This window comes from Catharus ustulatus, chromosome 7, assembly GCF_009819885.2.
Source record: "Catharus ustulatus isolate bCatUst1 chromosome 7, bCatUst1.pri.v2, whole genome shotgun sequence".
In the NCBI taxonomy this organism is placed as follows: Eukaryota; Metazoa; Chordata; class Aves; order Passeriformes; family Turdidae; genus Catharus; species Catharus ustulatus.
Genome location: NC_046227.1, coordinates 4222200 through 4247759, shown reverse-complemented (window position 1 = coordinate 4247759; position 25560 = coordinate 4222200). Strand labels below are relative to the sequence as shown.

The following is a 25560-nucleotide window of genomic DNA, read 5'->3' as shown; positions in this document are numbered from 1 at the left end:
TTGGGGATAGACATCACAAATCTAGGAGGTGACATGCTGATGGGGTCACCTCTAACCACCTTGAGGTGACTTCAGCCTAGCAGCAGCAAAATGAATTCTGGAATGTTAACAAAACAGCCCAGTGGACCACAGAGGCATCAAACACACGTTACTTTAACAATGTGAGGCTCTCAGAAAACAAAATAATAGGTTTAGACTGCCTAACAGAAACACAGAAATTTGCTTTCAAAATGCATTACCATCAAAAAAGGAAAACCCTTGCCTGCAATAAACATGAGGCAGCTGAATTTTACCTCTAAATTCTGAAGATAAAACAGCTTTAAAGATGCAGAGATACACTTAAACCCCTTAAACAGCCAAATGTCTGATGCTTTATCAACATATAAAACTGCAGAAAAGTGTATATCTTAATTACCTTAAATAGTTGTGTATAAAAACATATGTAATTCCAAATATATTTACATAAATTATAACAAATTCACAAAGACTTGAAGTTCATATGCTCAGGAAAGAAACAGGTTACAGAACCACAGGATAAAAAAATAGGACAGGATCAATTGCACAGTTTCCAGTGGAAACAATAACAAAAAATATCCTCTGCATCTTTCACCAAAATTGTTCTCTGCCACCACCAAAAGACTTCCAATTCCCCAAAGAACCAGACTGTAAGCCCCTACAACCTAAACCACTAAAAATTCATACACTAAAATTTGAAGTTCACTGTGAATAAATGCATTTGTGACAGAAGTTGGAGAGAAAATAAGTAAGATTTTTGTTTCTCTACACTGCCCATTTATATAACAAACTACTTGTGTAGTCAGTGCCATTTTTAAAATTTCCCTTTCATACTGCTGGTTTGCAAAATGCAACTGAACCTTTAAATAAAAAGCTGTTCCAGAAATCTAGATCTTTTCATTCATTCTCAAATCTTCTCTTTTAACCTATACTAATACAATTCATTCTGTAGAAAATTTAGGGTTGCAGGATTCAGTGCCCTCATACTTTAGGCTTGCTGAAGTGAGTTTTCTTCATCAAGAATGAGACAAAGTGCTGCACAGTTTCAGCATTACATGTCCTACTCTTCTGTAAAATGGAACAGAATATTTTAACTTTCTGCTTATAGTCCAAATTTAGGTATTTTTTAGACAAGCACAATTTGATTCAAGGTTGGGTTTGGATTTTTAAATTTAGACAGATTTTTTTTAATGAGCTAATATAATTTTTCCTGCAAGAGCAGTTCTTATACTCAAAATTAAATTTCATGTAATGCACTGGATTAATTCACACAATTAATTGCTCATGGGCTCTAGCTGCTTGTCTTGCATTTACTTGATTTTCTTTCCTGTCCTGTGAGATTTAACAGGTTTCCATCCAGCCTCTCAGTTGGCCATTTGACCAGAGCAGAGCCATGTGACACATGGAGGTTTTTCTGGACCTATTACAACGAGCAAAATTTAAACCAAAATACTGGATTTATACACCAGTGAATTCTGTGTGCCTCTGCAACTGAAACCTAAATAGAGCCTTCAAAACTGATTGACAAGAGGGCAGCTTTTGTGCATGTGTGTGTGCTGACAGCCACCCAGACTATAACAAGTTATGCTAAGAGAGGCTGTCTCTCTGCATATTGGTTAAATTTTGTATGGCCAGCAGAATAAACTTGTGGAAGGTAACTGTTCTGCCTTCTATTCTCTAATCAGCCTTTCTTGTAAGCCACTACTGAGGACCTCATAAAGTAACCAGAGAATCACAGTTGTCTTTTCTCTTTTTAGTGCAAACAATTAATCCATCCTTTCTTTTCCCACAGGTTGAGTCTTAAGAATCAAGGCAATGGTTCCCTTCACAAGGGAAGGCAGAAAAGTAATTTATCCTGGATCTGCTATTGCATAAAAGACTGCAGCCATCATTAGTGGTGGATGCAATTGGTTTCAGCTGGCACTATGACAGCATCTTATAACATTTTGTCACTTACCCATGAATCCCAGTGACAAGGAAGATAAGGTTGCCATTGATCTTGGTACAGTTTACAAACTTGTCAATGTTGCTGGAATCCACTGTCTGTGCTGACACCAAACTCCCTGTCCCAATGCCATCACATGCTGCCAAAACAAGGAGCTTGTGTAAAGAACTAGGGGAAATAATTACTGAATCAGAACACATTGGCCTTACAGGCACTTCATCTCATTCAGCAGAGAGGTGTTCAAACAGCATCCTTTACCCTTATTCCCAAAGAAGCACATGCCAATTTAAAAACAAACAGTGAGCAACCGTACCTGACACAGAATCCTGGCACACAGGTTAAGGTATTTCACATAAAGGTGAGTATCAACCACACAAAATGCCACCACACAAAATGCCACTCAGCCCAGCCATGCCATTTCTTGGTGCACTGCACACTGTAGAAACTGAGGGGCCCTAAGACTGCTGGTTTCAGAGGTCCCTGTCTCTGGTGGATTTGTGAACTTAACCATCCATGCCATAAGGCCCATAAATAGCTTTTAGTTATAACTTTTTAACTTGCTTATAAATAACTTTTTATTTATCAGCTCATTCAGCAAGTTCCTGGTGCTTGGAGAAAACTGGTAACCAGTGAGGAAACTTCTCTGTGCAGTCTGTCTAGCTGCATTTTCTGGGACACAAGATGCATCCAGGAACAAACTCCTCATGACTTCAACCATGTAATGTATTCTGTCCTCCTAACTGGGCTCCTCTAACCAGCAGAAGCTTTTACAAACATGTGATAGCTTTCCTTCTGAGAAAGTAAGGAAATCTATACCTGTGTTTCCATGCATAAAACTACCTATACAACAACAAGAAGTTATTTGTCTCAAAACAGCCAGATGTGGCTTCCATTAGAACTCAAAAGTTCTAGAAGAAAACCTATGATGCTTTGCTTCACAGACCTTCAAGCAGGGAGCAGAAAGTCTCCTTGCTGGAGTCTAGAACAGCAAAGCAACCTACAGATTTCAGTCTTCTCAACAGAACCATCACTAGTCTGTGTTTGAGACACTGAGAAAGGAGGTGTCCCATTCTGGGAAAGCAGAGATAAAGGAAGGAAATTGAAACCTAGTGCTGTATTGACACTCTCAGACACTGAAGACAGGTTTTTTTATGGCCCCCTTTGGAATGACAAAAGGACAATGCTAAAACACCTCCAGGAAATACTTGTCATTAAAATAACACAGTTAAGAATTTTTTCAGATTTCTCTAAAACCAACAGAGAAATCCCCTTCATTTTTATCTAATAAAAAGTAATTGGTTTGGTTATATTACCATTACAATTTAATAAATTTTCACTCTATTGTATGTGCTTAACACACAATCCACAGCAGCTCAAAGTTTTGTGGGTATTCAAAGGCTATTCATATTCTACAACACACTCATGAAGGGCAATTCATGCCAAAACAACACCCTGTGTAGACTATTTCAAGAAAATTTATACTGAACCACTGCCTACCTTTAGGACAAATATCAGTGCAGGGCTTGCACATTTTAATTCCATTTTCTTCAACTTCCATCTTGGAGCTCGGGCATGCCCGAACACAAGAGCTGGAATCTACCACAAAGTTGTCTGAAAAGAAAAAGGAGATATTGGCAGAAACTGAGTAAAAATTGGGACACGTTTTGGAACTCCATGTCAATACCTATTGCTACCTTAGCACTTTCCTAGTGACATTAACATTCAAAAGTCTGTGTTTTCAGAAGTGTATAAGCAAAATAGGCATGTTGTCAGAGACTTATAAAAATCTGTAAATTGTCAGGCCTGACCCCTCTTTCTCCCCAAATTTGGCTTTATTATTTGTAGAGGAGGGGGAAAAGTTACAGTAATTGGAGAGAAATAAAGTAAGATGGTCTGTCCTGACTTTTTCATGCATACAATATACATCTGGGATATGGACAGTGACAAATATTTCCATTTTTCCCCATAAAACAACAGTCAACGAGAATATAGACTGATCCTGCCTAAGCAAATGCTTAATACTGATAAGAAAAGAACAAGCAAAAAAAAAAGTAAGTGAAGTATTTGGGCAAATAATTGTATCCCTTACAGTGCATGATATCAGGTTCTTAACAAACCAGTCTTGCTCCAACAAACCCACCTCTATTACAGGCAGAACCAGGCCCTGGTGGCCACAGCCCCTGGCTGCTGTCAGTCCTCCACAGAGATTAAAAATTGGGATTTTGGGTTGGGTTTGAATTATGGTTCTATTTAATAGAGATCATCCATCCTTCTTACATTTAATTTATGGATAAAATAATTAATGTACAACTGTAAACCTTCATGAAATGAAAGGGAGAACACTATCTCCTTTATTATTCTTTCCAATTAAACCAGCAGATTCGAAGACTGTGTAAGTGATGACCCTATAATTTTTTCTGTTACTTGTCATCATCTGGCTGGTATCTCAGAAGCATGTGGGTTTTACATGCATGGGATTTTTTTTTTTAACTTCTCCTCCCCCTCTAATTTTACTCTGGAGTTTTAAGACTGCATTCTTGTCAGTATTACAAGTTTATTCCTCATTGGGACAGAGCTTTTCAGGGTAACTTTCTGTCAAATCATCATTACTCCAAGTTAGGGGCATCAATATCATGAAAGCATTTGGTTCTAGGTGCTAGTGGTGGACTGTTATTTTTGTGAAACAAATTCATACCCTTTTACAGTGCCACTATTTAAAATATTTATTTCCACTACTTTGGAAATTGCAAATACTGATCTAAAGCATGAATGTAACAAGCAGTTGACCATGAAAACAGAAACCACCTTTCTTTAGGAAAATCACTCTGGGATTCCTGGGAGCTGTGAGGAGCACAGAATGTCACTGCCTTTAGTTATCACCTGACTGAGTTATTATTATTACAGGCTGCAAGCACATGTGGAGTGATTGGAGAGATTGTTCTCTGCACTCAGCTCTCATTCTCCCACTGTCTTTAAGGCTCCTGAAATGCAACTCCAGCTCCCCATCTCTGCAGAAAAGGCAGATAGCAGGGCAGGTAACACAGCACTTACGTGGGCACTTCTTGACACAGAAAGCCCCATAGGTGTACTTGGCATTGTGGTTGTGCTCCAGCTGGAAGGTGGTGGGGTTGTACACAAAGGTCTGGGGGCACTGTGTCACACAAGCACCACTGTCATTGAAATTCATACAGGCCTGCAAAACAAGGGTGACAAAAAATACTGAATTTAATCATATAGCTGCTTTAAGGTGTTTTTTTTCCTATGTAAAAGATTGTTCACACTTTCTGCAATAGTGAGGAATGTGATACAGAGCTAACATTCATTTTGGCTACTTGGATTTTTCTTGGATCTTGGTAAATGTGACTTTTCAAATTAGGGAGTTTGCTAGCCCCCTTAATTGGCAACCGTTGCCTGTTAAAACACTTCCTACAAAACCAAAACAACACTGTAATTTGTTTCATAACTACTCACAATCAGCTAATTCTGACTTGATAGGACATTCTAAAACTGCCAAGAGTGAGCAGCTATTTATCATCATCTAAGTAAATGCTAATGACTTTTTTAGAGGTCCAACCCTTCAGATTTCTTACTGCATGAGTACATCATCCAGCTGAAAACTGTAATTCCCAATTAGGATGCAAGAGGGATGAGAATTTCTTTTGAGCTGGCACAGGAGGGGGCTATTTCCCTAAGTGGCAAGTTTAACAAGGTCAGTCCCTTCACACAGTGAGAGAGGAAAATAGGACTTTGTGCCACTTAGCATTCAGGCTCTGGCACACACAGCTGACAGAGGACAGGGCCCTGACAAATGAAGAGGCAGTGTGTGGATAACAAAAGTAATGGGATGCAGGGAAAACAATTGACCATGCAAGGTTGGTAATTAGGAGTAGAAAGGCCCACCGATTTTGACATTCCTTATCAGCACACATCATGTCTATGGTTTTAACCACAGATGACGAGAAAACTCTTGGAGTAATTTTCACAGAGCATACAATGGATGAAAAATCTGTATGAAAATGAAAGCTGTAGCCTGGTTTGGATCCCTCTGGCAGTTTAAGCAGTCACTGTTACTGGGTCTTGCCTCCCCACTAACCTGAAATCCAGGCTGCTTTAGAAGTGCTAGTCTAGGAGTGAATCCTTCTGGTCTTTTCCCAGGTTGTTAAAATACAGATGGCTTTGTGTCTTTAAAGAGTCAAAAAAGTCTAACAATAATATATGTGTCCTTTCCCCTTGCCACCTGGGCTGGGACTGAGGGAAACGAGAAAAAGCTTCCTCTTTTCTGCTGATTTTACTAGCAGTCCTTATCTCCATTTGGATCAGTACCAGCAGGACCCTGGAACCTGTCATGCCAGAAGGTTTCAGAAAGGAGAGGCTAATAATGTATCCAAGGACAAAATGCTGCTGAGAGCAACAAGCAGGGAAATCCATGATGGAAGCTGCTGATCCTGCCTTTCCTGGTCCTTTAAAATGCCTATTATAAAACCTGCCAGTTTTTTTCATATAAAGATTTTCCCCCCACTCTTAAAAGATAAAGACAGTACTCAGAACTAGATGGCAAGTCCACTCAAGGAATAGGGCTGTGTCACTTCTGGTTCCACTAGGCAGTCAACCAGGCCCAGTGTGAATCTGAGACAAAAACATCAGTAAAACTTTGCCTTAGCATGTTTACTTGCATTTATGTCAGATGATGATTACTGTCTTGCTTTTAGAACTGAATGTACAAATGACTGGATGGCAGCAGATGGAGGAGTATGGATGAATTTTATCTACAGATATTAAAACCATATTTAGAACAGGATGCTGTTGCAAGATGCCATAATGCTCTAAAGGCTTTGTAATACTTCATAAGCTGTACTTTTGCTTATTAATAAATACTAATTTAGTTTGTTTCCTCAACCCATTTCTTACATGTTGACTTAAAAGGTACTCCATCATGTACATGACAGTTCTCTGATAACAGTTTAGCAAATGCATAAAGTAAAGCACACCTATACTCCTTGGAGACATGGCAATTCTCTGAAAAATTCATCTAGTAGATCTGGGAACTTTTAATTTATGACTGAAATGTTTTATCTACATTTGTAATTGCTTCGATAATATATGCAAATTCCTAGCATTTTGTGCTAAATGCTGCTAATTTGTGAATAAAAGCAGGGAAATACACAGGGAAAAAAAGTTCTGTGTCTCAGCTGAGAGCTAAGCACAGTTGTCTGTAGCCTAAAGGGCTACACTTTTCACCCACTGCGTCTAAGCAAGTAATGACTAGTCCTGAAAATTGCCAGACCCCTGCTGAATTTCTTTTACATTGCTCTGGGGCCAGAAGGGAATGAGAATAAACCCTGGATGCTTCTCTGCTGTACCAGAAAAACCATACCAGCTGATTTTTAACATGCATATTTCCACAGCTGCCACAATTCAGGAAGTCTTGCTTCCAGGCTGCAGCATCACACAACTTATGGTGCCCATAACTTGCCCTTCACGGGTGAGGGTCTGTAGTGACACACAAGCAAGTGCAAAGGAGAGCCCCTTTATTGCAAAAACCAGGCCTTGATCAGTTATAGTTTAAAATCATAACAAACATAATTCCACCAACCACTATACACCAGGATGTGAACATGTGATGGTTATATAACTTGTTTTTCTACCACTAATTCAGCTGAGTCTCTTTACCACAGTCCTTTACTACTTAGGTGAAGTGTCAGGCCTGAACTATGACTTTACAAGGCCTTCCTTTTGGAAAGTTTTACTTACCAGTAACAGTCCTTAACCTTTGAAAACCATTACATCAACACATCAGCTCTGAGGATGTTCCTCAATGCTTATTTGGGAGCAATGACTGCATTTTTCCTCTTCCCTTTCCCTATTTATATTGTACATGACACAAGACAAACTGGTATTTTCCTGTCTAATTCCAAGCCACCAGAGAATTTCCAGGGACTGTTGGATCCTCCATACTGTATGTGCTGAGCATCTACTTGTGAAAAGCCACAGAGAACAACTTCAGAGAATCCTGCTGGTGGCTGTCAGGCCACCACTACATTTCCTCAGCAGCCAAAGGACAGCATTTAAAGTGTGGTTTTGAAGCACAAAATCTATCACTATCAAACAGTGAGGGTCAGCCAGGGAAAGATTAATTTTTGCCAGTTCATTGAGTCACTTGCCCACAAGTTTCCATACCCTCCTCCCAACCCCACCTGGCAGTGAGTTTCACAGGTATTTGTCTCTTCAAACACATGGGTACCTTTGAAAACCCACTTCTCTATGCAAGTTCTAATTCTAGCCTTCTTTAAACCTAGGTTTGCTTCCCCTGAAACCATTAGCAAAACTTGTCTCATTGACCCAGTGTGATGAGCTGCACATTTTTTGAGAACAGTTTTAGGTTCTAAGGCTGCTAAAATTCTTAGAAATAATGGATTAGAAACAAGAGAGATTTTCCAAAGGCCTGGACCTTTAGATTGTCCACTTCTTTAAAAGCCATTCCTTCTTTCTATCTGAAGCACACATGCAGTAACATGCATTTGAAGGAGAGCATTTTGGGAACCACTTTCCTTCCATCTCCACAAAGCAGCATGTCCAATAAAAAAGCTGAATTTAAATTAAGTCTGGCAGAAACAAGGAATGCCTTGCACAGAAAAGCTAAAGAGTGTTCTTGACTTTCACATGAAAAGCACTAATAAAAACCATGTTCAAACATAATGACAAATACTTCTTAAAATTTGCTATCACCTCTAAAGGCTAATTTTGGAAAAGAAAAAGATAAAAAAATCACAGAGATAAGCATATTAATGATTCCAAAACTGTATTTACAAATCTCACAGATCTGTTAACAGGTAACATTAAGTAGATAAATGATGTCAACAGAGTATGAAAAACACTAAAATTTGCATCCTGAATCTGGGAAGGGATGAAATAATGAATTTCATGGACTAGAGTATTAGAAAGCTGCAGAACAAAGGCACGTACAAAGCAGTCGGTGTCCTTGGGTCCGGAGCAGCCCCCGGCACACTCGCGGTGGCAGCAGTCGCTGACGTAGGGCCCGTAGCAGCGCCCGTCACACTGCTCTGCACACACCGTCTTTGTCACTGCATGGGGAGGAAAAGGGACATGTCACACATGGCACAGAGCTCCCCAGCTGCTGCACAGCGGGCTGGAGAAACCCCCAGGAAGGGAGGGAACTGCCTCAGTGGGGCTGGTGATGGGATCCAGAGGGCCTGCACCATGCTCTCATGGAGTGGGGATTTTTAGTGTGCCTTCTTATCCTTAAAAATTCATAGGGAATGTTAGAATGTTACTTTGAAATCATCTGCTGTTTTAAACTCCCTCTCCCCCCCTAAAAATAACAGAAGAGCCCACCAGGTACATGTGAGTTTTCCACTGTGGAGTAAATGAGTGAAATTCAGAGTCACAGTGTCACAGCCAAATGCTGCTCTTGATGGCAATCCATTTGACAAGCAAGAACAGAACAGACTGCAACCTTGGGACACGTTTGGAAACAGCAATTGCTATTTCTAAATAATGCAGTCCTGCCTTCATTCACAGAATAAAGGAACTGGAGCCACAGCTGGGTTGTGGTTCCACACCACTCAGGGTTTAACCTTGTGCAAAGGATGGCCAGCCAGTGGAGCATCCACCTTCCCTCCCTCACTCAGCTGTATGGAAAAAGAAAGTAATGTTATCCAAACTACATCAACCACCACTGCCTTTTGATAAAAGCTGGGATGAAACACTTCTGCAATTAACCTTCAGCATCTATTTTCTTAAAAGCATTTAAAAAATGAAAACACTATGAAAGACACTTTTCAGGAAGCAAAAGAAAATAAAATTCCATCCAACTTTCTGCTCAATTCTACCATTTTAATGTATAGGTAAACACATTTCTAAGTACATTGTGATCCAAAATCCCTTCACTACCTGCCAGAAATACTTAAGGCAATGCTGAAGGTTCTTGCTACATATAGTATTTATTTGGGATATAAAAATGAAAATACCTAAAGAGAAGTGATTGTTTGTAATCTACAGAATAAAACAATGCACTTTTAGAGCAATTTCATCTTACTGATACCAGAGGGGGAACCCCCAGAGAGAAAGAAAAGGCTTTTGTGGCTTGTGCAATCTAATTTGAGAAATTAGGAAAATTCTGTGAAGGCACTTACTGTCAATGCTGCCTGAGAAGCACATTAAAAAGAATTGTGTATTTAAGTGACAGTGTTGATAAACATTAAGACAGATGTGAAACAATGGCACCTGTGGCTGCGTGCTACCAGCACACTGTGGTGACAGTCTTGGCTCACAAAAATAAACAGACACCTTCCCTAGTCTGCTGCTGCAGCAGACCTCTCCTTAGGGGTAGGAAGGAACCACAACACAGACTCCCATTTAACAGCATGAAAAGGGCCCTGGTTTATTCTTCTTTACAGCTGAGCCATCCTGACTCTACTACAGCAAGCCCCTGCTGTAGGGTCTAGCTGTAGGGTCTAACTGCAGGCTCTGACTCCATCAGACCCAGATCAACCTCACAGAAGATCTTTTACAGCACCAACTCTCTCCCTTGTTTCATCCATCTTTGGGTTTCTGGATCCTTCCTTCCTTCCTTCTGCCTCCAGGCTCCTCTAACTCCTTAAAGCACTCTTTCTTCAGATCATCTTCCTCAAGGACCTCCCCGCCACAACGAACGAACCAACCCACCCTTTTATCACACTTATCTTTATTAGTTACAGCTGTGACCCATTAAGGGCAAGGCTATTCTTTGGTAATTAGTACAACTCATCACAACTGTGACTTATCAGGAGCAAGCTTGCCTGTAATCCCTTCTTCTACACCTAAGCTATTACATTAATTAGTTGAGTTATGGTTGGAGACAGACAACCCCAACCCTCAGAGATCCATATGACAAAAGCCCTTCTTGAATTGAGGGTTTGAATCTCCCAGATATACACATGTGATTGTTTGGGGTCTTTAAAATGGTTGATCTGGAGGAACATGGTCCTCACTTCAGCACAATATTTGAACTGGATGCCTTCAAAAAGTGTATTTTGCTGCTGGTTAGAAACCAGCTCAAGGAGGGTCTGTACCAGGCTGCTCAGGATAGGGAACACTGGGTTTTCCTGAAGCAAAATTAATAATTACAGCAAAGGTTTGTTGCTGTTCTTCTGCAGTTTTTTATTTTTCAGGGAAAACAAACGATGCCAACAGAAATGCCAATGTCTTGTTCTAGGAAGAACATATCACACCTACCTCCTGCTTCACTGTGGGCCATATTTGCATTATAGCTGCTAATGAAGGTGCAGGTCTGGGGAGAACCTATCACTGGCACCACACCCCAAAACCTTAATGAGCTTAGCAGGCTCTGAATTTTAAGGGCTCATATTGAAGACACTTTAAAAGGAAGGGTTTTCCCCAAACAAAGCAAACACAAGGCAATTCTGTGTATTGTCTGAAGGCCTGAAACAATCTGATTGCTCAGATAAACAGCACTCACCAGTTCAGCTTCCTGCAATCCTTCTCGGGGGTAACTTCACAGAAAACACAAGTAGCTGCACTGGTTTCAAAAGATAACATGCTTTTTTCCCCAAATGCTTTCCTCCAAATACAATAAATTAATTTCATGGCTGTAACTCAAGACCTATCTGAAAGAGTGATTTATACATATTGCCCAAAATGTCAAACTACATGGCATTTCAGGTGCCAGGCACTCCTATCTTCACCCAACACAACCATGAGGAGAGCCTCACTAATCCCAGCTGAGAACCCAAGCAGAGCTTTTAAGGGTCAGCACCACTACCTGCCTGGATTCCTACACATTGTGTGTGTGATCCCAAGAATTTGAGGGGTTCAGCTACACAGAACTGTCACAGTCAGGGTCAGGACCAAAGGAAAAACACCAAAGTCCTCAAAAATGTGCTGTGCATGGAGATGGATTTCTGGGTGAGGCTGTCAACTTCTACCAATATTTCACAGCAAAAAACTCTGTTGGGGATGGGATGAAACCACCTCATGTACACATGCAAATATCAGTCTCCTTTATGTCTTCCCTTCATTTTTAATTGTGTCAGGACACTATGGATCCATGAAGGAAAAAATGGGAAGTAACTGAAATCAATGGAAGTGTAACAAACATGCAGAGTTATTAGGGTGGTACAAGGTTTTAATTAAAGATGCTGTCTCCAAGCACAAATTCTGGGTTTCCCTGGTTGATTCCAGCTGCTGGTTCAGCTCTTTCTGCGTGTCCCACCAGGCTCCTGCTGGCCTTTTGCTGCTGTGATTTGGCAGCTTCTCCTCAGCAACACCAGCTGCACAAGGACAGTGTAAATACAGTTGTGCTCTGACCACACTCCTGTACACACACAGAGTCATGGAGCACTTGACATTGGCTAAATGTTTCATGTTTCAGGTTTGATTTATAGGTTATATTTGTATTTTTGCATTCCTTTAGTTGGGTCTATATTCTAATTGAGATTGTTGTTTTTCAGTTATACTCCTCTTGGAAAAAGTGCATAATCTGTCACTTTAATAACATATTGAATTGTAAACCCCATGAAATGAACAGCAAAAATTTTAACAACCTAACCATAGATTTTAAAATTTGATTAGTGACTTCCAAAAGCATTTGTTATTATTTTATTTAAAGTGGTTTACATTCTACTCAGTGTGTGCCCAATAAAATTTGAAAAAATAAAGTTTTTTAAAAAGTATTTTCACATCTGCCTTTCCTGACACTGAAACAAGTTATATCATCTAGATTTCAAATTCTTCCTATTAATATCTACTCATGTTTTAATTATCAAAGTAAAAAGGATTGCTAACTGTGTAAAACAGTACTCTGGAATTTTTTCTTCTCTACCTCCTAACAGAACAGCTTGGCTTAAATTTCCTATTAATTGTTTTCTTAAATACATGAATTTTCTTGTCACATTTGAAGAGACATTAGAACAGAGTTAGATGCAAGTGGTGTTTCAGACAGAGTTAGCAACAAAGACATTGCTGGAAGGCAACATAAGAAGCAGCTAGGTAGATGATATTCATGAAAAAAACAAAGGGATTTGGGTTCTTTTCCATATGTAATTTGAAATGAAAGACATGGATTAAGATCTTGCATTTTTTTATCCTTTCCCAGGAAAATAATTTAAATCTTATCTTGGGAGGGGGGCTTATTAAAATATTTTGCTTCAATCCTCAGTTAGAAAAAAAAGGAAATTATCAAAATGCAGCTCTGAGTTGTTTCTAGGATCAAAATGGTTTGGCACTGGATGTAGCACTGCTGGAGTATTTTCCTACAGGTGCTGGATAGATGTGCATCCTGAAGGTGACATAGTGTGCACAACACTCCTCTCCAACTTGTACCTAACAACAACATTTGTGAGCCCCAAAACCAGGCACGTCTTTAAAGTCAGACATGAAGGTAGCAAAAGCATTTTTATGTTTGGAGTCCCTACTCAAATTCTCCCTCTTTGCTTCATTCAGCTTGCAGGAAACGCATTGTGTGAAAATCCAATGAAGAAATACCCTTGACCAGCTTTTTCCTTCAATCCTGCTGCTTGTCCAAGGTGCAGCGAGGTCATGGAGGCAAAGAAGTCTGTGATGTAAAATTAATTCCTGTCCCTGACCATCAGAGGCTGCAAGGCTTGAAGCAAGAGGATGTGGAGTGGCTGTTCAAGTGGAAGACTGTGATCTGTGTATCTCCCTGAAACTTGGATGGGTTATGGCTTTTCCTAGTTTATTATTTCAAGCCCGTGGTTGTGCCTTAGCCTGTCCCCAGTGTTTGGATTTGTGAGGGCAGCCAGTGTGAAGGGAGAGAGAGCTGTCACTCCTGGAGCCAGCCTTCCGTGCAGCCCTGCTGAGCTCCTGCCTTCACAGCACTGCTGATAAGCTTTTCTCTCCCTGCTGGTACTACATTAATCCAGCAGATCAGTTCCCTTATCTGAGAGCAGTGCTTTGTAGAGGCTGAGACCATGGAGCTGATCCTGCCACGTGCCCCTCTGCAGGTACACAGCTGGACTTGCCAGGAGGAGACACAGCCTGAACCAGCATTGTGGGCTCCTCATGGAACATCACTGCCAAGATTTTGAACTATTCTTGGATAAGCTAACCATTCAAGGCCTTAATAAATCTACTCATGGCTGGATGGATTATGCAGCTTCTTACAAAGTTACTAGTTTTAATAGCTTCTCATTAGGACAGAGAAAAAATAATTAATTCTAACCATGATACAAAATAATTTGGCTAGCTAGAGTTTAGGTCCCTTTCCATTATCTGCTTAAGCACACAACCCAGAATCTACTTCTTTTCCTGATAAGGAGCACTGACTTCCTCAGTGCCTTCATAAAGACAGCCTAGCTCAATCCAGACAAATAAGAATCTGCTCTGCATCACTGTCCTAAGGGGTTTTTAACCATGCCTGCAGACAAGCAAATATGAAGCAGCGATACAAGAACAGGTTAACTTTAGCAGAGCTGTAACTGTGAGCAGCTTCTCCAGCAGAATCAGCTGATGCTCCTGAAGGGAAAGCAGCTCCTGGCAGGGTGGCAGAGCCTCTGCAGGTACGTGGCTCTGTCCCCTGGTCAGCAGGGCAGCTTCTCTTTCCTGCTCAGACTCATCAGACATTCACCTCAAGCTGCCTGCCAGTTCTTACTCCATCATATCTCTCACTCCAAGTAGTCAATAAAAATCCAAAACAAAAACCAAAAACAAACACAAACAAACAAAACCTAACAAACCAAAAAGCAGCCTCACTGCACTGTCCCTCCCAAGTCGCAGAAAAGAGGCAGATTTCACTGGGCTGAGTCTCCCCAGCTCACAGCTTATGGAAGTGCTTGCCAGGGACTGGCTCATTTGTCCCAGTCCTTCCTCCCATCTACAGCTCAGCCATGGAGAAGTGTTCTCGTGGGGAGCTCCCAGCAAACACTTCATTTCCCAGGAAGAGTGATTCCAGTAAAGGGAACTGGTTTTCACCCTTTTGTAAGCAGGAAAAAGGGAAAAAAAAAAAAACTTGTAGAAAAAGACACCTCTCAATTCTCTCCTCTTTTATTATCTGCTAATATTGTGGCTACTTCTAGTTCTTTAGTGTCTATGTGAAGGAGCTTAAAGCACACAAGGAAGAAACTCAATTTAATGCTCTCTAAATTCATGAGGACAGAAAAACATTGTAACTCTTCACTTACTAGTTCCTTCATAAAAAACCTATTATTCTCTCTTTCAGTACAACTCAAATACATTCTTAAGTTATTATAAAGAGAACAGTTCTGCAAGATAACTAATATTCCCAGGCTGCCATTGAAATTAACAGAGTGTTTTGGCATCAGGAATTTTGCAAAGTCAGGTGGCCCTTAAAGATCTCCAAATCTGCCTTGTAGTTTTTTCTGTTCCTGCAGTATTAATTTCAGTGTATTCCAAAATATCTGTCAATATTCTCAAGAGCCATGCTCCATGTTGCCACCAAGTAGTGAAAAGAAAATTCAAGTTAGCATAAACAATTTTAGAAAGCACAGGGGAGGAAAGAAAAATATTCACATGGATGGAAAAACAAAGCAGATCATCTATTGGTAAAAACATATGGCAAAAAAACCCCACTTGTATATTTTAGAGTTATACTGAATCCAGAATTTATAGCATCCCTTCAAAACTGATAGAAAAAATAAGTAGGATCTCTGCTACATCGTTTTCCAGTCCTTTTTTTTCTTGCTCTTACACACTTACAGGTCTGGCAGTGATTCTCTGTTGGTCCCCAGCACCGTCCTGTGCAGGACTTGTGGCAGCGACCACCTGCAGGACAGACAAAAAATAGAGATTGGAAATGAGGCTTCGTTTTATTCCTTTACCATCCAGCAACCATGGAAGGTGAGTCCATCTTGTCTTTGGAAGGTTTGTGTACTTCAGCAAGGTTGAAACAGTGCCTGTAAAAAAGGCACCAGACCTGGTGTCAAACTTCTATTAAATGCAGGTACTTACCTAGATGCTTTATACCCAAAATACCTTTTTGCTATGCACAGTGACCAGGACATTTTAAAACAAAAAGAAATATGAGCAACTCTGAGGACTGAGGAGCAATGTCATCACTCACTGCATCATAGTGTAAACCTGCTGATTCCTCCCCAGGAGAAGAAAGAGATGGTTGTGCTGGAAAGACTATACAGCTGCCTATGTCCTGTCCAATTTCATGGACATTCCACTCAATGCCTTTGGTTAAAAGCCACCTCTCTTCCCCACAGACTTGCATGGTCTGCATGTCCAATATTCCCTGTGCAGCCACTTAACCCCAGTGACAGCAAAGCTCACAGGACCTTCTGTTTTCTGGCTGCTGGTTCTTTAGCTGCCTGTGGTTGTGCTTTAGAAGGAACCTCTTTCCTGCAGACCTTGGATGTGATGCTCTGCATCATATTTCCACATACTGATAGGTTTAATCCCGGAAGAAAAAGGACTGTGGGTGCTTTCACTGTAAAATACAGCTGTAAGAAGAAGCATTAGCAATGCTAGGTTTTGTAAAGTGCCTAGTAATTAGTGACTGAAATCCATTTGGACGAAGTGGGAGCTGAGCTCACATGTCATGTCATGGCAATATGCTGACCTGTGTGAGAGGGAACGGCAAGCAAGGAGAAGACCTGGAATGTTCTCCTCTGGCTGTACTTCAGCACCACTGAGAGGGGGCACAGACAGCCCCTCAGCAGTCTGGGCTGTGAGGGAATGCAGACCCCATTCCATGGCTGCCATCGGACATGGCCAAAGTGCAGGCACACTCCCAGCTGTGGCAGTGCCTCAGGGGCAGACAGGCAACTCCTTCACAAAGCCAGAGCTGATGGGATGAGCCCAGACACCCAACATTAAGCTTGTGGAAGACTATGCACAGTTCTGGTTGCTGTGCTTTAGATTGCAGGAAGCCAACCTTGTGTTTGATTAAACTTTTATACATCACTGAATACTGCTGAGATTCTGTTAAGTGAATTTCCCCTTTGAACCTGGTCCAGGTTCAATCCTTTTAATCGTGTATTAACAGCTGCTGCTGCTAACACTGCTCCATTACACTAAATCAAATACTTGCCACATGCCCTGATGGGAGACAGCGCTGGAGAAAGTACAAAATGTGTCTCAGCTAAGGTTGGATCACCCTAAAGACAAACACTGCTGCTCTCCTAGCAGTGTGCTCACACCTGCAAGGTGTTACAGAGCTGAGCCAACCCACTGTCCTGTGGGTCCTGTGATGGTCCCGTGAAGTTGGACTCTGTCACTAATTCTTGCATTCCTCCCTTGGCATCCCTGGTGCTATTGATGATGCTGCCTGGTAATTACCACACTGAATGCCAACTACCTTGTTAAAACTACCAGCTCCTCCTTGCATTCATGTTCATTTGCAGCAATTATACTTGGGAAACATTGATGCTGATATCACCAGCACATAATTCACCATCACCTTCTACCATCTGTTTATTTAGATCACAAATGTACTATAACTACATAAATGCAAACTCATTCTGGCTGACAGGGAGGGCACTCCATCTGGCATGAATAATGCAACTTTAATCAGTAATAACGATTATTATGATTATTAAGAGACTACTGGAACCCTGCACAGAAAGAAAATACATCCACATTGATTTATAAGAATGAAAGTTTAAAATGGTGAGGTAAACAGCAAATTAAAGGAAGGATTTTAGCAGATGAGGCTGCTCCTTCCCCTTTTTCTTCTTGGATTCCACCCCCTTCCAAAATATTCTGTAAACACTGGGCTTTCTATTGTAATACATGCTGTGGGATAACACAGAAGAAACTTCAGCATCCCTCCAAGTGATCCCTAATTAGACAGTCTGCCCTCACCTCTGTAAAAGCTGCACTTAAAATACAAATCTTCATATCTGAAGCACCTAGGTGCTGAACTGATCCTCAGTATGCAGCCAAAAATTTATTCAGCCACCTCTATTCCTCCTGGAAATAAAAGCAATTCAGCATCTTCAAAGCATCATTTAAAAATTTTTTTAAACTTGCATGCCTGCTGCCTGGTACATGACTTTGTTTGGCAGTGTCAGATGATGATTTGCATTTAAATAGAGATATTTAACAATAAAGCAAGAAAAGGCTGCCAGTTTCCTTTTTTCTCACTCAAAACTCAAAAGTGTCTGTTTCATTGTTTTCACTTTTCTCAGCTGTACAGACACAACCAGGAACTGAGCTTGTAGGCAGCACACCTCTCAATTGCATTGTTATGTGTCCTTTTGAAGGTCAAATATACTGAGAATTAAAAACCAAACTCCCTCCAAATAGTGTGTCTATATTGGCTTGGTTGTTTAAAGAGAAAAATAACTTTCTTTGCTCTTAGTATGAACTGGTCCAGATTCTGCCCTCAAAAATGCTTCTGTATTTCACCTGGTTTTCCCCACTAAGGGAAAATCTGTCCTATAATAAGGACAGATTGAAACCCATTAAAGACCAGCTCTGCAAAATTAAGACAGAAATAGTCCTGTGGAAGTCAACATACGCACTCAGGAGCATAACAAGCATTCATGTGAGGAGCAGATTTCACAAAGAGATCTGCATGTCAGGATTAAATGACAATAAATATACTGGCCCTAAGGTTGACAAGGCCCTTGGAGGAATTATACTACTACTCACAGATCTTCCTATATATATTTCTTAAGATTTTTAGACTGTGAGGAAACAGAACTGAAAAGAAAAAACTATGAAGCAATTTGTGGCATAAATCATTCCTGTTATTCCTTGTGTCTAAAATATTTTAAACCCCTCCAACACATAGCAGAAAGGGCTGAAAGAATTTGGCCAAAAGAACCCTCTACAGGGCACAACCTTGGCCCATTCACTTGATTCTTCACATTAGTGAAGGCACATGTTTTCCTTTTCCAAGCAAGATAAGGAAGGAAAGAACCTACAAAAGTGTCCTCCCCATTACAGCTGGGACACTGGATTACATTTCTGCTCCTGAATAGTAGCATTGTTTCACACACACAGTGACAGTTTGGAGGCTTCCATAATTTTCAAGGGTTTTGTAATGAAATCAAGGTTAAGAAAAGGCAGATTCCCAGTGGAACTTGAGAATTAATTTTGCTTTGGCAAATTGCACACAGAAAACCAATGTTTTGTCTCCTGGGCTGTCTTCCCTTGGCTAAAACTACTGCAACAGATCTGAATTATGGACTCTGGGCAGAGCACCTTCCTTGTCATTTCCAGGATAGAGTTTTATTTGTGGGAAATGCTTCTGCTTTCCCAGCCAGGGAAAGTCACCAGCAGAAAATGTTTGCTCACTAGCTTGGGAAAGACCAAGGTTACTTCATCCTTGTGTTTTCCTGAGAATTGAGAAGGGCTTTCCTTTGACTACAGACTGACTTTATTATTTTAGAGACAGTAAAACCACAAAAGATTAAGTTACTGACAAGACAAGAAAAATGAAGAACTCCTTTCAGCTCTAAGCTCAGTGTCATACAGAGCAGAAACCCTGCTTCACAGAATCACAGCATCAGAGAATCACAGAATCACTGGGTTGGAAGAGACCACCAAGATCATCGAGTCCAACCCAGCCCAACACCTCAACTAAACCATGGAGTGCCACATCCAGTCTTTTATTAAACACATCCAGGGATGGTGACTCCACCACCTCCCTGGGAAAACCATTCCAGTAGTTTATCACCCTTTCTGTAGAAAACTGTTTCCTAATATCCAACCTATGTTTCCCTTGGCACAGAGACTGTCCCCTCTGGTTCTGTCAGTGCTGCCTGGAGAAGAGCCCACCCCCACCTGAGCAGAGCCACCTTTCAGGGAGCTGTAGAGAGTGGTAAGGTCACCCCTGAGTCTCCTTTTCTCCAGGCTGAACAACCCCAGCTCCCTCAGCCATTCCTCACAGGGTTTGTGTTCCAAGCCCCTCCCCAGCCTCGCTGCCTCCTCTGGACGTGCTCAGGTGTCTCAAGGTCCTTCCTAAACTGAGGGGACAGAACTGGACACAGCACTCAAGGTGTGGCCTCACCAGTGCCAAGCACAGGGGAAAAGTCACCTCCCTGCTCCTGCTGGCCACACCATTCCTGACCCAGGCCAGGGGCCATTGGCCTCCTTGGCCACCAGGGCACTGCTGGCTCATGTTCAGTCAGCTGCTGAGCAGCACCCCCAGGTCCCTTCCTGCCAGCCTTCCCATCTGGTCCCATAGATTTATAAACATCCAAGAAGCTCAGCAGTTCTCTGACTGCCTCCTCCTGGATAACAGGGGGACCATTCCACTCCCTGAGACCCTTTACCAGCCCAGCAGGACAGTTATCCTGAGGATGAGCCGTCTTCCCACTAAAGACTGAGGCAAAGAAGGTGTTAAGCACTTCCACCTTCTCCTCATCTGCAGTTACTGAATTCCCTCCCTCATCCAACAGAGAACAAATATTGGTCTTACCCTTCCTTTTACCATTTTTATTTGTAAAAGCATTTTTTTATTACCCTTTACAAAAGTTGCCATTATAAATTCAAGCTCAGCTTTGGCATCCTTAATTTTTTTCCTACATATCCTAGCAACTCCCTTAAATACTTCCTGAGAGATCTGATCCTCCTTCCAGAGATGTTACATCCTCTTTCAATTCCAAAGTTCCTTCAAAACCTCCTTGCCCATCCAGGCTGGATCTTTGCCTCATCCACTCATCTTTGGCACACAGGGACAGTCTGTTCCTGTGCCCTCAAGATCTCTGTTTTGAAGCATGCCCACCTTCCCTGGACTTCTCTGCTTTTAAGGGCTGCTTCCCAAGGAGCTCTCTGAAAAAGTCTCCTAAAGAAGCCAGTCTGCCCTCCAGAAGTCCAGTGTAAAAGTCTTTTCGATGTTCCTCCTGATTTCACCAAATATTGAGAACTCTATCATTTCCTGATCACTGTGCCCCAAGCAGCTTCCACCCCATCCCCCACCAGCCCATCTCTATTTACAAACAACAGATCTGACATAGCCCCTCCCCTGGTGGGCTCACTCACCAGCTGTAACAAAAAGTTGTCCTCCACACACTCCAAGAACTTCCTTTTCTGCTATTAAGTTCCCAGCAGATGTCTGGCAGGTTAAATTAATATAAATTAAATTAATATAAAGGGCCACCCGTCCACCTCTTCTCCCTTTCCTGTGTCTTCTGAAGAGCTTGTAGCCATCCAGTGCAGCATCCCAGCTGTGTGTCATCCCACCACATTTCTGTGATGGTGACTGCATCACAGCTTTGCATCTTCCCCATCAGCAATGCCAGCAGACCCCTCTTGGTCTTTCAGGAGAAGGAAAGCAGAAATAAGAGAAGAATTGTCTCACTTTGGACAAAACTTACATTTACAGATGGTTCCTATCAGGGTAATAAATCATCTTTCAATGTTAGGATACCTGCAACACACTGATACTGAAGTGCAAATAAACACAGACAAAATAAAATGGCTTTGATGGTTACAAGCCATAGTTTTAAGCAGCCTTTTTACTCACCTAACAATCTAAAATAATTGATTAACTATCAGCACAGCTATAAATAATTTATTAGCTTCTGTAAGCTGCTTATAAACACATCCTTTGCCTAAAAAATTCACTCCTGCAAGAATGCCAGAGATGCCATAGGGATGTTTCTAGACATAACGAGCCCTAAAGTCAAAGAAATTCCAGGTATAGTCTGTGGTAAGAGTCCCAGGCTGTTCTTTGCATGGCTTTGGTGAGACAGAAGGTTTGAATACACCTGTGTGTTGTTCTTCCAGGCAGCTACACTCCTTAGTTCTATGTATGCATAGATAACAAAATCAAAATGTAATTCAAACACTGCAACATAGCACTAAGGAGAATTAAAGATACTATTGTTGTGATGGATTGTTCTGCCTTTATCAGGCCATAATGCTTTCCCTGTCCTTGTCTGACTATTCCTATTGTCACACATTCATTCATTCACACTTCTTTGTTAGGTAAAAATAATTTTGCATTTCCTACCTGCCCTGTGCTAGCCTTCAGATCTCTCCTATTGATTTGAAAGTTAATTACCTAAGAGAGTCTCATGCTTCCCAGGATTTCCTTCCCTAATGGCAGGAGAGACACATGTTGCAAAAAAAAGTAAAACTTTCTGTAAAAGAAGAAAATGTGGTATAGAAATATCTAGTGCTCATTTTCTCTTCCCCTTCATAGAGAAGCATTATGGGATACAGAAATTTAAGCATCAATTCCTCCACTGCTAACAAACTAGATGCTTTCATTCATGTCAATTGAATTCACCTAAGGATCTATCACCAATTAGTTTTCCAACACAGGATTAGTCCCATAAAATTATTTCTTTAACAAGCTGTACCTGCATTGGTATTGTTACTTTTACTATGGCAAATGGCAGCAACTTTCTGTCTCCTCTCCGTATTTCTGCTTCTCCTCTGAAGTCTCCATGCCCAGTGGAGACACCCTGCACAAATATCAATGGGATCCCTTTATAGAGCAAACTCACCTAGGGTTCATCAATGAGCACTTACACTGTGGAGAAGCACAGCACCTGCTGTCCATCCATCCATCCATCCATCTGCTCCCTGGAGCCCAATCCCACCTGACAGGTGGAAAATCCAGCCTGGAGCTCTTCCCCAGGGTGGAAGCAAACTCCTGCTCACAATCACTTCCAACAGGGACTTCCAGTTCTGCCACTCAACACCTCTATCTCCCCCTCATCTTCCTCAACAGATAAGAAAAGAGACAAACACAAATGGAGAGGGACTCGGGGACAAGCAGCTGAAAAGAAACTGGCCTGGGAAACAGGTCTGGGAAATGAAAACAATCCAAGAGATAGACTCTGAAAGACAGGCACGAAAGAGATACAGGGACAGCATGAGGGGGAGCGGGGAGAGGGAGCAGAGATAAAACTTAGCCAGCACTGAAGAAAACAAAAGCTGAATACCAAAGAGGGATGCATTACCTTGAGTAATGTGGGATGGAGACAACCCTTGTGTGTGCACAGGGACCGGGTGTCTGTTGAGAACTGCAAAATCACAGAGTATTGCCAGATATGCTGGTGGCAGACAGTTTTGATTTTAAGAGAGATTGGCCACCAGAGGTAAAGGAATAAATGGGAAGTCAAGAAGAGCATGTCAGCAGCACTGAACGGGCTTGGGCTGCTGGATTCATATCTGCTGCTGACAGCTCTGAGCTGATAGGGAGCTCACTGTAACATTACTGCAGCTGCTACAGAAAAATGTCTTCAGGCCACAGTAATGACTACAGAAAGGGACCTGAGGGGGGTAATGAAGACACTGGTTATTTTTCTCTGTCTGGAGCAGACAGTGCTGGTAGGGCTGTGTGACTCGACGCATTAATTGGGGGTTTAGTCATCCACACAAAATAAAAACCTTCACATATGACATAGTCTAAAACTTTACACTGATTAATTAGTGTAAAGTTATTACAGTGATTAATTAGGAGCTATTAATTATCACTGCTTATAGCTGTTAGCACAGAGCAATGTAAGTGAATTCCCCCCACTGTGATGGTGAATTAGTTCCAATCAGCATCAAATGCCTTCCTGAACACGCACACAGGGATGCTGAGCAAATGGGGAGACACAGCCAGAAGGCTAAAAGGATAGGTCAAGTCATACCTGCTGCTTGGCAGGCTCATCAAGAACAACAAAGCCTCAGGAATCCTTCCGTTGTAATCATTATTGTTAAAAAAATCATCCACAGGTAACTGCCCCTCCTCCCACAGTGCGGCAGGAGCAGAAGAGCAGCCCGGTCCCTGCTAACACTGGGGCAGAATGAAACACATTCCCTCCAAGGGACCATCCCCAAAGCACACAGAGCACAACCCCAGGCCCCTTCTAAATGCTGGAGTAGCTTTTATTTTCTCTTTCCTCTGTGGGGAAGCACAGGGTGCTATTCCACCACCTGCATGTGAACTCTCATCTCGTTCTCTCCTTTGTTTCCTGTGATGAAGGCTCTCTCCTCTGGGGCCAACAAGCCAAGAAACAGTCTGGGGGCTCCTCTCTGGAACATCCCTCCACATCCCTCCCCAGGACAGCTCTCCTGACACAGGGATCTCTTCAGCCCCAAAGGGAGAGAGCTGGACACAGCACACAACCATTCTTGGACAAGTGTCCTGCAGCTCCATGGCTGTGATCACTGGAGAGCCATGGATCAGAGCACTCCTAAGACTATTTCTGTATTTAACTTAATGATTATTTAGTACTCAGAACTTCAACAGATAAATTAGAAAAGATGCCAAATAAGACCAGCCTAGGCAGTTTCCACTGTGAGGTGAGAGCCAGGATGTACAGATTTGAACGCCTTGATGCAAAGTAGGAAACTGAACCCTATTTCCCCACACCCTGAAGAACTCCTGAGCTGATAATGTGGAGAAAAAAAAAGGAGAAAAGTCTATGTTACTGAGGAAATTTGAGTGTGAGCAGAAGACAGGTCTGTGAGAGGAAAGCACTGCAGATCCCAGCAGGCAGAGACCACAGAAAGCCAACTTCTATGCCTTTACATTCACCTCAGCATTTCCCCCTGCATGGGGTGTCTGGAAATGCCTCCATCTCCTGCCTTAGCAGCAGGGACTGTGATGCCCAGCACTGACACCTGCATCCTTCCCTACCCGAGGTCACTGCCCACTGGCTCCAGACCTGGCACTTTTCTGGTGTGACAGCACACAAAATTCAAACCCACAAAGAAGCCAACGGCAGGGGAGCACCTGTGGCAGTGCCTGGAATAAATCTGGAGCAGGTTCTCTGTCCCTGAGAGCAGCAGCACTTACTGTCTGATGCATAGCTTGGATGAGAATGGAAGGATGCAGATAGAAGTTGCTTTTTCTGGGGACAGGATGTATAGTACTGGGAGAAAAATTCCTGCACCATTAGATGAGATTTTCAAAGGGGACTCTCAACAAACTCAAACACACAGCTCAGAGTGTTCTTGTGTGGCTTTAATAGCAGCTCCTCAAACAGGTCGTCAGTCAATACCACATAACTCAAAACACTGTCCTGTTATAATGTTCCTGTAATGCAGCCAAAGCAGTAATAAAGTTCAAACAGAGGGACATAGAGTTTTCATTTTTTAAACAAAGTGATAACCTCAAAGAAGGGAAATCAGAACTTGAAATTGAATGGGCCTTTAAAATTAATTTTATTCTTTCTCGATCCCATGAGCTGTTCCTAGAGTCTGGCAGGGTGTATTTAGAAGTACTCATATTTTAATCAACTTCTGACTCAATTATATGGAAATACTAGAAAGGGATTCGTCATTCCCATGAAATCTGGAGTCCAGTTTTATAAGTTTGGATAAGCCTCTTAATGTGCTTATCCAAAATGTATTTCTGGCTATTTGAAACAAAACTGATTGTTACAAAACACTACTTGGACCACAGAAGCCATTTCTCTGTTGAAAAACGATGGTTGGACATACAGTCTGATAGATTTAGTGTTTGCAACACATAAAAAATTAATGAAAATAAATAATCATACCAATTTCAAACTGCAGTTTCCTGGACAATCTCTAGCTATCAGAGATCTGCTAGGAGGTGATGCTTTGGGTATGATGGGACTGTCATGTAGGTGTAGTACTGCAGGGGGTGTGAAGGGACCAGAGGAACACCCTGAAGCTGCCCTGGCTTTGAGCAGACCTGTGTCCAGAGCCCTTTAGCCAGGCTGTCCACAGGACAGCAA

General features: G+C 41.8%; 1 protein-coding gene across 1 annotated transcript in view; it reads right to left on the bottom strand.

The window, feature by feature from the left end:
* The window catches only part of ERBB4 (erb-b2 receptor tyrosine kinase 4), a 547664-nt gene that overhangs the window by 143465 nt on the left and 378639 nt on the right, over window positions 1-25560 (bottom strand). Inside the window, exons 5-9 of the mRNA XM_033064273.1 lie at window positions 15653-15718; window positions 8924-9042; window positions 5012-5153; window positions 3458-3571; window positions 1973-2099 (exon numbers count right to left, since the gene is read on the bottom strand). Coding sequence (XP_032920164.1) covers window positions 1973-2099; window positions 3458-3571; window positions 5012-5153; window positions 8924-9042; window positions 15653-15718 — 568 coding nt within the window. The remainder of the gene's footprint in view (window positions 1-1972; window positions 2100-3457; window positions 3572-5011; window positions 5154-8923; window positions 9043-15652; window positions 15719-25560) is intronic.